Consider the following 14,726-nt stretch of genomic DNA (forward strand, 5'->3'; position numbering starts at 1 on the left):
GCCTCAGGAGCGCCCCGCCCCGGGGTGGGGTTTCAGACCCCGAGCCTCCCGGGTCCGGGGCGCGCGTGTGTGTGTGTGGGTGGGGGGTGTCGGGGGTCTGAGTTAGTCGCCAGCATCGTGTCCCCTTATCCTGCTCTAGTAGTGCTTTTTTGCCGCACCCCGGGCAGCCGCTTACAGGTTGCATCTCAGAAGGGATAGGGGGCTTAGAAGCGGCTGTTACGTGCCTGACCCGCTCTGTTTCATGGAGTAACTCTGCTTCGGAACACGCTGGACACGGTTAGAGAATCACACCAGATTCAGGATTTATTGTGCAGACACGGTTTATTCTCCAGGTGGGAGGCCACTTTATCCCACCCACTGCGTTAGCTTTTCTAGGAAAAGGTAGCGGGGGAAACTTTACAAGCCACAGGCTTATGACTAAAGGCAGCGAAAGGTTTCCCCCTGGCGATGGCTGAGTTCTAAGCTAGCCACTGTTTCCGAGACCTTAAACACAGGGTCAAGTGCTTACCTAGCATGGGATCGGTACCTAGCAGCTATAAAACCAGGCGTGCTGGCGCAAGCAGATAATCCCAGCATTCAGGAGAGGAGGCAGGAGGATCAGGAGTTCAAGATCTTTGGCAACGTAGCAAGGACATCGTAGGCTATACCAGACCCTGTCTAAAACAAAACAAAACCAAACAAACAAAACCACTTACAGGACAGTTAGGTAAAGGATACCCTGGAGTAGCAAGCACTTTTGAACATCAAGCCATCTCTTCAGTCCATCTCTCCAGTCCGAGTTGTGAATCTTGGCTTTTCCTGACGGGTTTTTCCTGTGTAGCTCTGGCTGTTCTGTAGATCAGGCTGGCCTCAAACTCAGAGATCCACCTGCCTCTGCCTGGAATTAAAGGTGTGAGCCACCACCACTGGGTCAGAGTTGTAAATCTTGCAGGACTGAGTAAAGTGGCTGAGGAGAGCTCTGAAGCAGAGTAGATGTGAAATGTGCTCAGCCAGATGGGAGGGGCAGCGATGGCCTGAAGCTCACGGTTCCTCCGCACCCTTCGGTCCGGTATATGACAAAGCCGAGTATGGCCATCCCAATTGGGAGAGACAGTACTGTGACACAGTACACCTCCTCTAGACGCTTTTCCTAAAGGCTCACGTCTCAGGGCAAAGGAATGTTCTACTTACTCTTCCACTCTGTGAGCTTTGGTGGGTTCTTTGCTTATTTTAATGAGCTATTTTCAAAAACAAACAAAACAAAACTCCAAAACCCCATGCCCTTTGGTTGTCAAATTTGCTGAATTTTCCCTATGCTTCCCCAGAACCCCTGTGCATTTTAAGTTCTTGCTGTGGCTGACTGAAGGCTCAGATTCTTCACTGCCCTCCAGAGAAACCTTGACATTTTTCTGGCCTGTTTAGGAAAACATCTTGGGTCAGAGATATATTGGCTTAACTCAGATGACCTCCAGCAAATCTTTAGTTGTTGACAAAGATACTAATTTTAAAAACATTGTAAGGGTCCAGTACAACAATAATTATTATTTCATGCCTTATGTGCTGGGTAATTTTAAAGTATTTCAGCTCCCTGTGTGATGGTGTACACCTTTAATTCCAGCTGTTGGGAGGGAGAAACAAGGCATTTTTTCTTATGAGTTCAAGGCCAGCCTGGTCTACATGCTACATACTGAGACCCTGTCTCAAAAAGAAAAGGAAAAAAAAGCATTTTTGAAAGAATGCCAGGCAGGCAGATGGGCAAGATGTGAGTTGGATCCCTGAACTCATGATGGAAGGGAAAGGAACGACTCTGGGAGGTCATCTTCTGGTCTCCACATGCACATCTTTGGCATGTGTACGCAAATACATACCCCCACCTAAACACATGTACTGCAGAAAAAGAATCATTTCCCAAACTCTACAGAATGCTAGGAATGGGTTGGAGAGACGGTTTAATGGATGAGTGCATGTTGATCTTCCAGTTCCCAGAACCCACATCAGGTATTTACAGTCTCTCATGAACACACATGCACACACATACACATTAAACAAAAGCTAACATCAGGTAGTTTACAATCTCTCCTGAGCACACATGCACACACATACACATTAAACAAAAGCTAACATCAGGTATTTACAGTCTCTCATGAACACATATGCACACACATAAACATTAAACAAAAGCTAACATCAGGTAGTTTACAAACTCTCCTGAACACACATGCACACACATAAACATTAAAAAAGGAGCTAAAATCTGGACTGGAGAGATGGCTCAGAGGTTAAAAGCAGTGGCTGCTCTTCCAGAGGTCCTGCGTTCAATTCCCAGCAACCACATGGTGGCTTACAACCATCTGTAGTTAGATCTGGTGCCCTCTTCTGGCCTGCAGGCATACACGCAGGTAGAAAGAACACGTATACATAATAATTCTTTTTTTTTTTTTTTTTAGATTTATTTATTTTTTACACATACAGTGTTCTGTCTACATTCCAGAAGAGGGCACCAGATCTCATTATAGATGGTTGGGAGCCACCATGTGGGTGCTGGGAATTGAACTCAGGACCTCTGGAAGAACAGCCAGTGCTCTTAACCTCTGAGCCACCTCTCCAGCCCAATAAATAATTCTTTTTTTTTTTTTTTAAAAAAAAGCTAACATCAGGTAGTTTACAGTCTCTCCTGAACACACATGCACACATCTAAACATTATTTGAAAAAAAAAAAAAAAGCTAGAAACAAGTGAAGAGATTTTGGGGAGGAGGAAAATGATTTTTTTTGAGACCAGATGTCTGAAAGCACAGTATGGGTGGAGCCATGCCCTGCATTTTCTAGCTTTTGTTGTCTCCCAATAACCTTTGCCTTGTAGATGCCCATAATCATCACAGTGGGATCTGTGAGTGCAAGGCCAGCCTGGTCTATACAGGGAGTTCCAGGCCAGCCAGAATTAGAGCTACACAGTAAGAGTCTGTCTCAAAAAAATAAAATAAAAATAAAATAAAAAATCCTTTGATCTAAGTTCTTTTGGGAATTTAGGATCAGAATGAAATGATTCTTGCTCAGCCCATCAGCCCTTGACTTGAGGAGTAAACCCTGGTACTATTTGCTTCTCCTGGGTGGGGTGGGGGTAGCTCTGAGGAATGATGCAGACACATAGTTAGCACAGCTAATATTAAGATTTTTTTTCTTCCTCTTTAGGCAAGGTCTCACTGGCTTCAAGTTCACAATCCTTTTGTGTCAGTCTGCTGAGAGCTGGGCTTAGAGTGCTCCCCTTAAGGTAGAAGGTTCTACCTCCCACAGTCCAGGTTATCAGGAAGGGCTCCTACTAGAGCTAAAATGTATATACTCAAGAGAAAGGTTCATACAAAGTAGGTGCAGCCTCAAAGCTTGACATGTGTGGACTCTAATGTTTTCTGGACTCTGTAGAGGTATGAGTTTTTAAGTGCCTTTTTTTTTGTGACAAGTGCTATTAATATGGAGTTAACTGACTTTCTCGCCTCAATTTTTATGGGACAGCACCAGTTTCCTATAGGTGTACTAACAAATGAAGCAACCTGAAACACCACACATTTATTAACATGAAGCTTTATGGGTGTGTCTCACTGGGCCTTCATTCAACAGGAACATTCACTTTTTTCTTGATATTCCTTAGCTCTTAGCCTCCTTCTACCCTCAAACCCAGGAATGGTGGAGATGGAGCTAAGGGGGTACTTGAGTGGCAGGTGCAAGGCTCTGGATTTGTCACTCACACACTACAGGAAACACACTCCCCAGCAATAGTGGGTTGGATTTCACAAGCCACTTGTGAAGACCCTTGTGATGACTCTGGGCCCAACTGGATACTCCAGGGTAATTTCATCTCAAGGTTGACCTACTGGCAACCCTAATTCCACCTGCAATTTTAATTCCCCTTTGTCATGGAGTCTAACATATACACGTGTTCTAGGGGGGACATGACTTTGCTGGACTTCCTTCCTGACAGACTGCCCTTCTGTTACTACATTTGCATGAAATTGGTCTAGTCTCCCAAGTGTTCCCACTCTAACAGGAATCCAGACCCACACAAGCTAGGTTACTATTATATTTGACTTTTCATGGCATTTGTGTAATTATTCTCAAATACTATAATTAAGAATTTTTTTGTCCAGAAGTGACATGGAAAGACACTAGGCCATGCTTTTTCCAGCCCCCCAAAACATGCAATACCAATTATAATGGTCTTTACAGCAGAAATAATTTTAAACCATATATAACTCTCTTCCCTTCTTAACATTTTCATGATACTTGTGATTAAAACCCAGGGCTTCAAGAAAGCTAGGCAAGGGTTTCATTACTGTGCTGTCCCCAGTTTTTGGAGACAGGACCTTGTGATGTAGTCCAGTCTAGTTTCAAGGCCACCGCGTAGCACCCTCACCTTTACTCATTTTTAGTTTATTGCTACTATGCATGTTGTGGTCGGTGGACAATCAGGTCAAGTCAACTCTCTTCTACCTTTTTGAGGATTCTAGAGATCCTACTCAGGTTGGCAGGCCAGCAAGTAGTTTCCCCACTGAGAATCTTGCAGCTTAGTTCCCTTCCTCAAAAACCTATAGCTTGCTGGCGGTGGTGGCACACGCCTTTAATCCCAGCACTTAGGAGGCAGAGGCAGGCTGTTCTACAGAGCCAACCTGGTCTACAGAGCGAGTTCTAGGACAGCCAAGGCTACAAAGAGAAACCTTGTCTCGAAAAACAAAAACAAACAAACAAAAAACAAAAACAAAAACCAACAGTGACCTTCCAGGGCACTAAGAGTGCACATGGTGTGCACACACATGCAAGCAAACACTCCTCCCTCACATTAAAACAAACTTCTGCTGGAGAAGCAGCAGAAGTGAGAGCAGCTCATAGACATGAATGTAGAGGGCGATGAAACAGGTGTAATGGACAATCTTCTAGAAGCTCTGCAGTCAGGGGCAGTATTCTGACAAGAGGGCCCCATCAAGTCAACAGGAAAGCTGGGTTTGCAGTCACATCTCTGCTAGCCTCGGAGCTGACCAAGGATGATTCTTTGGCTGCTGGTCCAGCTAAGGTGAAGTGAAGGAGTCCCCACAATCCTTGAGGAAGCCAAGGAGCTGGTTGGCAGTGTAAGCTAAGCTGGGCTCTATGGCCATTGCTGCTCCTAAGTGAAGCCTAGACTGTCTACCTGCAGCATGTGCCTAAATGGTCCAGGGGGTATCCCTCTGCAGTGGCCACTCCACCACCTGACCCTGTCTTTCTGTCTGTCCTGCTGCTCTCTGAACATCACATACAGCTTCAGCTGCCTGGAGGCCAGAAGGAAAGGGCAGTGTAGGGATGGCCTCAGCATGGCTAGCTCAGTCAGTAGAGCATGAGACTCTTAATCTCAGGGTCGTGGGTTTGAGCCCCACATTGGGTGCCAGATATAGTGGCAATTAACAAGGCAATTCCACATAATTTATCTGGTAATTGAAAGAGGTTTATTTCAGGGCTAACTTACAACCAATAAGGGGTCGATTACAGGATCCGGGAGAGATGAGGTACAGTCTAGCGTAGTTCTCTGGGGAACTCTGACTTGGTCTACAAATTCAACCTTCAGGACCATGAGGAGCTAAGAAGGCGAACACATACACATCTCGGGTCTTAAGGGGTCTCCTCTTGGCCACACCCCAGGGGCAGGTCACAGGCAAGTGTGGCAGTTACTTGCTGCCACACTAGGGGCAATGTTTTAAGGTCAAAGCTGGAACAGCTATCTACTACAGGGAAGGCTACACAGAGAAACCCTGTCTCCAGAAACACACACACAACAAACAAACAAAAAAACCACCAACAGACAAACCCTATAGCTTGCTGTAACTTGAATGAATGCCAACGGAAAAACTTCATGTGGCCATAAAAGTGAGTAGAAAGTCACTACGGGGCTAGTGGCTTGGCAGTTAGGAGCACTGGCTGCTCTTGTAGAGGACTGGGGTTTGGTTCCCATCACCCACACTGGAGGCTCACAAACACCTGTAAATCCAGTTCCAGGGGATTTGGTGCCCTCTTCTGACCTTCCAGGGCACTGAGAGTGCACATGGTGTGCACACACATGCAGGCAAACACTCCTCACTCACACTAAAACAAACAGCCAGTAATGTCAATAAAACCCATTCAAATTCAAGTAAATGGAGACAGAGGCAACTCTGATGACATGGTTTATCTTTACTATCACCTTTACTTTATTATCACCTCTTCATCGACCAACTATTACTTGGGCTCTCTTGTATTTTGAGTACTTTGGCATCTAAATATTTTGAAAAAGAGTTGACAAGGGCAGGCCATAATGGTGCTCTCAGGAGCGGGAGGCAGGGGGGTCAGTTCAAGGACAGTTCGTACTACACAGTAAGTTCTAGAACAGCCAGAAAGCCACAGTGAGACCTTGAATCAAAAGGAGAAAAAAAAAAAAAAAAAAAAAAAGAAAGAAAGAAAAGAAAAAGAAAGGAAGGAAGGAAGGAAGGAAGGAAGGAAGGAAGGAAGGAAGTGGACAAGAGGGGCTCAGCAGTTAGAAGCACTTGGTGGACCCAAGTTTGGTTCCCAAGACCCTTGTTAAACTCCCGTAGCTCCAGCTTGGGCTTCTATGAGCACCGCATGTACATGGTACACTTACATATATACAAGCACTCACACAAACACAAAAAACCAAACAGTTAAAAGCTGAAAGGACTCCATCAGCAGTGATTAGTAAATTCATCTTTACATGTGAAGAACGTATTTTTATTTGTTCAATAATGTAAAATGCACATCTTAACTGATACACATTCATATATAACTTTCCCCCTCATATCCATAACTCAACAGATGGGTAAATCCAGCAGAATGACCATGATCATCATATGAAGCAGACCTACAAGGAAGAGGAAAAAATTGAATCCATCAACTGATCAGATGATGTTAAAATCGGACTTCTCTGAATAATTCACCTTAGAGCATCAGAAAAAAAAAATCTAGAAAACATATCTATTAAACAGAATCAGTACTTGATTTTAAATTTGTAACAAAAACATAGAAATGGACAAAGTGGTATTAATAAAAAAAAAGAGGCAAAAGATTTGGACAATAAACCCTAAAGTGTTACATTTGAGAATTCTTAAATGTGTTTTGTAGTCACTATGTTTATTATCTAGCAGATTTAATCCATGGAAACAAGTATTTTGTGTGTGATATGCATGCTGATGCTGGGAGTCTCTGTCAATAGCTTTCCACCTTCTTCATTGAAGTAAGGTTTCTTCTCAATTGACCCCAGAGCTTACCAGTGGCTAATTAGTCATCTTATTCTTGGGATCCTCTGCTCACCTTCAGAGTTTGGGAATTACAAGTGGTTGCCAAGCCAGCCTTTACAAGGGTTCTGGGGATCTGAGCTCTGCCCCTCAAGCTTGTGTGGTAGTTCCTTTAACCACCGAGCTATCTCCCAGCCCAGAAGCTAAGGGTTTTTGATGAGGGATTTTTCACTTTATAAAGGGTAAAGGATTTCTTCCAAATAATTTTCAGAAATAAAGCATATACATTACATATATTCGTGTAATATACATATTATATGCAGGTTGTGTGTGACACATGTGCACACACACATACTCACAAATCTTCTCTCTCTTAAATTAGAGCATGTAAAATATCTCATTAATATTAGGTTTTATCTGAATTCAACTGGATGTTAGCTATAGTGACAATCATAATGAAATGGTTAAGCAGAAAAAAATTCAGAATCCATCACCTTTATACATTCATTCATTCTATGCATTCATTCATTCTACAACATTAAACTCCTAGAATGGCTGGGTATTCAGTGCACTGTTGAGAACATAACATTAATACAATAGATGAGAGTTCTGCTATTACAGAATTCATACTTAGGCACAAGACATGACAAACACATACAAATTGTGCCAACTTATCCTCAGTGCTTTGAACACAATGTGGAAAGTACTCGTAAAGAAGGTATGATTTAGGGTGATTTTTGGTTTTACTGTTTTTTCCTTCTTTGTTTGGGACTGGGTTTTGCTGTGCAGACCAGGCTAGCCTCAGACTAACTATCTCCTTGCCACAATCTCTACAGTATTGGCACTATAGTACGTATGACCTCATCCAGCACTGAGTTTCGCTGCAGGCCGGGAGTGCTGGCCTGCTTCTTAAGTCGCAGCACTCAGGAGGAACAGGCAGGGGCAGGTGGATCCTGTCTACACAGAGACCTCAAGGATATACAGTAAGACCTCGCCTCTCTCTTTTTTTTTTTTTTTGGTTTTTCGAGACAGGGTTTCTCTGTGTAGCTTTGCGCCTTTCCTGGGACTCACTTGGTAGTCCAGGCTGGCCTCGAACTCACAGAGATCCGCCTGGCTCTGCCTCCCGAGTGCTGGGATTAAAGGCGTGCGCCACCACCGCCCGGCTGCCTCTCTCTTTTTTGAGACAAGGTCTCTCTACTTAGCCCTGGCTGTCCTGGAACTCACTATGTAGACCAGGCTAGCCTCATAGAGTTCTTCCTACCTCTCTGTCATCCTAATGCTGGCACTAAAAAAGGTATGCCCAGTGGTGAGACCCTGTCACAGCCACAAACAAACGATAGATTAACTCCCATAATCTATATACTCTACAAACATACTTACTATATTAACATTTCCAAAGTTTATTCCAATCCATTTCTTCTTTTATACTCCAAAACATCTTCATCATGTTGTCGAATGAGCTACAATTAATGGTTAGAAGTAGAAATGTAACCTTCCTGGTGGCTTAAAGAGGAGGAAACCAAGTAAAGATCCTTATGTTTCATAAAAGAAATAGGGTGGATTAAAACAATTACTATTTTACTAGAAATAAAAAGCTACGGAATTCAAATTCAAAAATCATTAGTGGAGTACATTTGTTGACCACAACCTGACATTAAATTTGAGAATGATACAATGGGAATCATATGACAGAGAATTATAAAATATGACACTCTAGTTGTCAAATGTGTCAGAGTAAATGCTACACTTTTGTGTACCTGTATGTGTGTGCAATGTCTATGTATAGTTGTGTTTGCCTGTGTATGCTCATGTAGAGGCCATAGGTCCACTTTATCCGACCGTGCAGGATGTATTTCCAAGCTTTGAAGCCTGACACTGTGAGTGAATGACCCACCTCATCCCTCATCTCTCTGTGTGTTAACTAGAAGTCAGAGAACAGCTACTTTTCTTAGAGTCACCGTCTGATAGACTTATGTAACTGGAACAATGATTGATACATGATGACATTCATGGGACTCAGACCTAATTTCAACCCTTAATGCTCTCGGCAGCTATTAAGCCTTCCATCAGGAAAAATTTTCAAGAATGAGCATGAGACTGGGGCTGTAGAGATGGCTTTGCAGTTAAGAGCATGTACTGCTAACAAAGGGCCCAAGCTTGGTTTCCAGGACCAACAACAGCCAGCTCACAAATGTCTGTAACTCCAGCTCCAGGGGATCCAATGGGTAGGCTACTCACATAAACCCACAGGAAAACCGAGGTGCCCAAGGCCAGCCCAACTCTCAGCCAGTTAGGTTTGGCATTGTACGGCTCCCGGACGTAGAACTTGGACCGTGTTGAAGCTGAAAAAGGAGAGAGAATGTATACCTTATTGACTTGCAGCGAGGAACACTTAACATTTACTAGTGTACGTACTATTGCAAGAAACTCTCTTCTGAGACAGGGGTTCTTGGAGACCAGGCTGCTCTTGAATTCCCGATCGCCTGTCTCCACCTCCCCAGGGTTGGGATTCCAGGCGAGCCCCACCATTCCTGGCCTTAAATTGTCATTTATACTCTATCTGCCCACCCCAATCTAAACAGTCAAGGAACATAGTCCAGAGAACTGAGGTAACTCGTCCGGGGCCACCAGCAGAGCCACAGGGCCGTCCTTGGGACTCAGGACACCTTCAAAGCCTCATAGGCTCGGGAGGGGGAGGATGAGAGGCAGCCCCCGTTTGTTGTTTCCTGGGCATATTTGCAGAGCCGGGGGCAAAAAGACCCCAAATCCACTCAGAGGCCAAGTGGTAGTCTGGAGGAGGGCGGCCGGCCGGCCGATGATGCGGAGTGGAGAACTCGGACCGCGGCCGGTGAAGGTCACTGCAGGACGGCCTGCGCCGCAACCTCCTCCTCCTCCTACGGAGGTTCCGGGAAGGTTCGTGCTGAGGGGGTGTAGGCCGAAGGCCGAATGGGCCTGAAGAGACACTCACAGCAGCTCGGCAGCCGGGCGGGGGCCAGCAGCCGCGAGAACGGACGCAGGACCGAGGACGGCGCCATCTTGCCCCACAGGCTCCGCCTCTCCTCGGCGTGCGCGTCTTGTCGGGCGGGCACCGCCTTCTCCCTGCGCGCGCATCTCCGGCAGGTGCCGCGGACCGCAGCGCCCCCTGGCAGCAGAAGCGGGACTCGCAGGTGCGCCCCAGTCCTAGCTTCAGGACAAGGTTTGCTAGAAGCCGGATTCCGGGTCTGTCTGTGAAACAAGGGTGAAAGAGGACCGGGGTCGGGAAAGCGGTTTGTCCACTCCCAGGACGCCCGTCAGAGGTTTACTAAAGTGTTCTTTGGTGAGCCAGAAAACTGAAAATGGAAGTGTCTTGCTGAAGAATAAAATTTGGGTTGAATTTAGTGTTTTAGGAACATTAAGTTAATTCATGGTGAGGTTTACAGTTATTATTTTATCACTACATTGGCTACAGGACGTGCCGTGATTATTAGCATCAATTAACAGATGGTCTCAAAGACAAACTTGTCGACTAAGGGAACTTAATATTTGCAAAGACCTCTTAACAGTTCCTAAAATCCATTTATATTCAAGATTACTTGATGACTCTCAATCCTGTGAGACAGAATTCTGTTATTCACTAGGGAGGGAATACAGGACTTCCTATATCCTAGTCAAGTGCCCTACCACTGAGCTACATATCCCCACATTGCTTTTTTACTTTTTGAGATAGAGTCTCACTAAGTTGCCCAGGTGGCCATGAACTTGATCCTCCTGCCTCAGCTTCTTGAGAAGCTGGAATTATGAGACAGGATCCGATGTAGAACAGGATCCAAACTGTCATGTCTCAAGTAGCATTTGTGTCCACCACATCTCAATACTATGATTGTTAGTTGTTACTTAATCTTTACCAGTTTTACATCTGTAGCATAAAACCTATCCTGTAGGGTTGTTGGAAGCTTAGGAACTATCTGGGAGTACTAAATACCGTTTGTCTATTTAAGACTTTGTACTAATCGGTTGTTTTGTTTTTTAATATTTTACTTTCATAATTTTTGTGTGTAGGCTCACATTGTGATATGTATATGTGTACAGGTGCTTGGAAGGTGACAGTGAAGGGGGCTGGAGAGATGGCTCAGGGGTTAAGAGCACTGACTGCTCTTCCAGAGGTCCCGAGTTCAATTCCCAGCAACCACATGGTGGCTCACAACCATCTGTAATGACATCTGGTGCCCTCCTCTGGCCTGCAGGGATACATGCAGGCAGAACACTGTATACGTAATAAATAAATCTTAAAAAAGGAAGGTGACAGTGAAGGTCAGAGGCATTGGATCACCCTGGCTGATCAGCTGGTTTAAACATGTTCCTTTTTTTTTTTTTTTTTTTAATGCTGAATGCTGTTTATTGAAGGAGGGAGGAGGTCTTAAATACAGGCTTACAGCACAATGGGAGAACCCCGGAGGGCAGAAGTTCACTACTGATGTTTTACAATCTTGCATCTAAGCTGTTAACACCCAATATTCAGGATACACAGACAAGGAACTTCCCTTAAGCATTCAGGAGGGTGGAACCCAGCAGGGAATTAGCATAGAGATATCAAGGTCAAGGTCAGCAAGCAAGGCAACAGTTACCCAAAACGGGGGCCAGGACCCTACAAGTCCCCCCTTTTACTAAAAATTGAGCTTCTGACTTAGGTTGCATGGGACGTCAGCAGATCACCTTACCCGTCATGGAGACGCCTGCCCAGGCCACACAGGCATTCTGTCTTAGGTTGGTGAGCGCCCCCCAGGAATTACCCGTCTCTGAATATCTCATTATCATACAGGCTCATTCGTGTGTGAACTGCAGAGTTAACTGCTGTCAAAGATCTCAAAGTGGCGCTGCGCTTGCAATCTGTGTGTTCGACACAGAAAAGACCAACAGAAGTCCTATCCCACCCATAGCCAGTAGGCTAAAGGCAACTGAGCCATTCCCTTCCTTAACGAGCCTTACTGCAAATTGGAGTCCTTGTAAGATGGTATCCCAATAGCAAATGGAACTTGAGTTTATAAATTTATAATTTTCAAAGCCAATCGAAATGTATATAACTATTGAATTAAATTTATCATGCCCAATAGAATGAAAGATTAACAAACTGTAGTAGCTACTTTTGCTGCCAGGGTCTCCACTGTGCTACCTGTAGTAACCAATTATGAAATGGTAATCCCAGAAACAGCAGCAGTGGCCGCCACTGCTATAACAGCACAAACATGTTCCTTTTTATGTCTGTGTTTGTGCCTGTTTGTCAAGTGCATGACAGTGACTGCAAATGTCTGGAGGCCAGAAGAAGGTGCTGGATTCCCCCTGGGACTGTACTTACAGGCAGCTCTGAGTTGTCCAATGTGCTCTAGGTGCTAGGAAACAAACCCGGGTTCTCTGCAAGAGCACCAAGAACTCTTAATTGCTGAGCCATCTCTCCAGTCTATGATCAGCTGGTTTTTATGTTGCAGAACTGACTGAGATTCTGCTTCACTGGATTCTTAATTCTACCTGGTGTTCAAAGACCATGTTTTAAAAAAGTATAGGTAGCCAGGCAGTGGTGTGTTGCTCACTCCTTTAATCCTCCACTTCTGGAGGCAGAGCCAGGTGGATCTCTGTGAGTTCGAGGCCAGCCTGATCTACAGAGCAAGATCCAGGACAGGCACCAAAACTACATGAAGAAATCCTGTCTTGAAAAACCAAGTAAGTAAATAAGTAAATAAATAAAATTAAAAAAAAATAGGCCCAGATAATACATTCTTTTTACTTTGTAAAGATTTTATTATTTTTAATTCTGTGTGCATATGACAGTGGGGTAGATAAATGAAGCTGCCTTAGAGATCAGAAGAGAGCATTGTATTCTTTGGAGCTGGAGTTATAAGTGTCTGTGAGCCAACTGAAGTGGGTGCTGGGAACCAAACTCAGGTCTTTGTTAGGTGAGTATGCTCTCTTAACAGGTGAGCCATCTCTCCAGCCTGCAGAGGATACAAACCTACCTTACAAGCCATCTGTTAAAACCTAAAGCTGTTTAGGTCCACTTTAATAGCAAAATAAGTATTAGCATTTTTCTATGTTATTTTAGCAATATTATTTTAAAATCTTTTTATTAAAACAAAAAGTCATTAGCAGAGTGTGGTGGCTCATGTCTAATCCCAGCTCTTGGTAAGCTGAGGCAGGAGTGCCTCAATTTTGAGTGAGAGTAGTTTGAGTTTCATAGTGAGTCCCAGACCAGCCTGGGCTAGTATAAGAAACCCTCTTAGAAAAGAAAAAAGGAGGGAGCAGAAAGCTAACCCAGAGGAAAGGCACTTCCTGTCAAGCCTGAAGACTTCAGCTCAATTGCCATGTCCCATTTGATGGAAGGAGAGAACAGCCTTCTACTAGTTTTCTTCTGACCTCCAGATGGGTGCTCTGACAAGCACACATGTGCGAACAAATATACATCCACTCACACTAAATAAATAATAAATGTATTAAAAAAGAACAAGAGGGGAAAAGATAAAACCGATAAAAGGTAAAATAATTATATTGTGCTTGTGGCTCACTTTAAAACACAAATGGTGGCTAAACATATTACTAAAAGTGTGAGTTACTTTAGTTTGTAACCTAGTTTGAGCCTCCTGGACTCATGCTCAAGTGAGCAGACCAGCCTACTAATGCGCTGAGTCAGTTGTTGGCTCTCAACTTCCTGGCTTCTTGTCCACTCAGCAAAGCGTCAGTTATATACTCTTTCTACACCACACCGCCAGAGCTTGTCCTGACACAGCTTTTGCTAGTCCTCAACAAGTTGAAACAGAAGCCATGGTTTGTCAGAGTGTACAGAGCCAGTAAGCACATCACTAACTTCAGGATCTACACTGGGAAAGTCCATTTTGTTCTTTTTCAGAAAGCTGATCCCTGTGTCCTTTTACTGGTGTATAATCTGGGAAAGCAATGAAGTGTGAGTATACCATTCTCAGCATATTGGAGCTCACTGGACCTCTATAGTTGGAGGAGGCAGCTGTAGATGAAACTCCTTTTGAAAAGAACCTAGCCAGGAGATAACAGCTATTATAGTTTGGTAGATGTCTTTTTAAACATCCACTTATACCATGTTCTGAGTTTAAATGCTGAAAACCTTATTTGTGACCTAGGTGAAGGGCAATTTGAGTTAGCAGCTAGAAAACAACTTTTAGCCCTGGATTTTTCCTTGAAGAAACATCTTATTTGACTGATATGTCCAAGGGAGAGGGTAAAGAACAAGAATTGAAAGAATAAAAAAAATAAAAAAATAAAAAAACCAAAACCCACAGATATGTAAGTTCATAGATCAAATTCAGGACCTGAAGAAGGATGGCTTCTTATATACATAAGTTTTTATTAAACATCCCAAAACATGACTATTTGTTTTGTTAAGTGTGGGTGACAGGCTTTTTTAATGTCACTTTTCTATCAAATCCATGTACAGACTGGTCTCTGGTCTCTCGTTCAAGACAATCTTCCTAAGTGCTGGGCTTACCACCATCTTGAAGTCCTTC

General features: G+C 44.0%; 1 protein-coding gene across 1 annotated transcript; it reads right to left on the reverse strand.

Moving 5' to 3' along the window:
- Positions 1-6,696: 6,696 nt before the first annotated feature.
- On the reverse strand, positions 6,697-10,421 carry Ndufc1 (NADH:ubiquinone oxidoreductase subunit C1). Its single transcript, XM_059252478.1, has 4 exons — positions 10,190-10,421; positions 9,460-9,563; positions 8,602-8,681; positions 6,697-6,848 (listed from the first exon to the last, which is right to left on the reverse strand). Exons 1-3 carry the CDS (start codon positions 10,254-10,256, stop codon positions 8,622-8,624), a joined length of 231 nt encoding a protein of 76 aa, XP_059108461.1. The 5' UTR covers positions 10,257-10,421; the 3' UTR covers positions 6,697-6,848; positions 8,602-8,621.
- Positions 10,422-14,726: the final 4,305 nt, after the last annotated feature.

This window comes from Peromyscus eremicus, unplaced genomic scaffold (genome assembly GCF_949786415.1).
Source record: "Peromyscus eremicus unplaced genomic scaffold, PerEre_H2_v1 PerEre#2#unplaced_62, whole genome shotgun sequence".
Classification (NCBI taxonomy): domain Eukaryota; kingdom Metazoa; phylum Chordata; class Mammalia; order Rodentia; family Cricetidae; genus Peromyscus; species Peromyscus eremicus.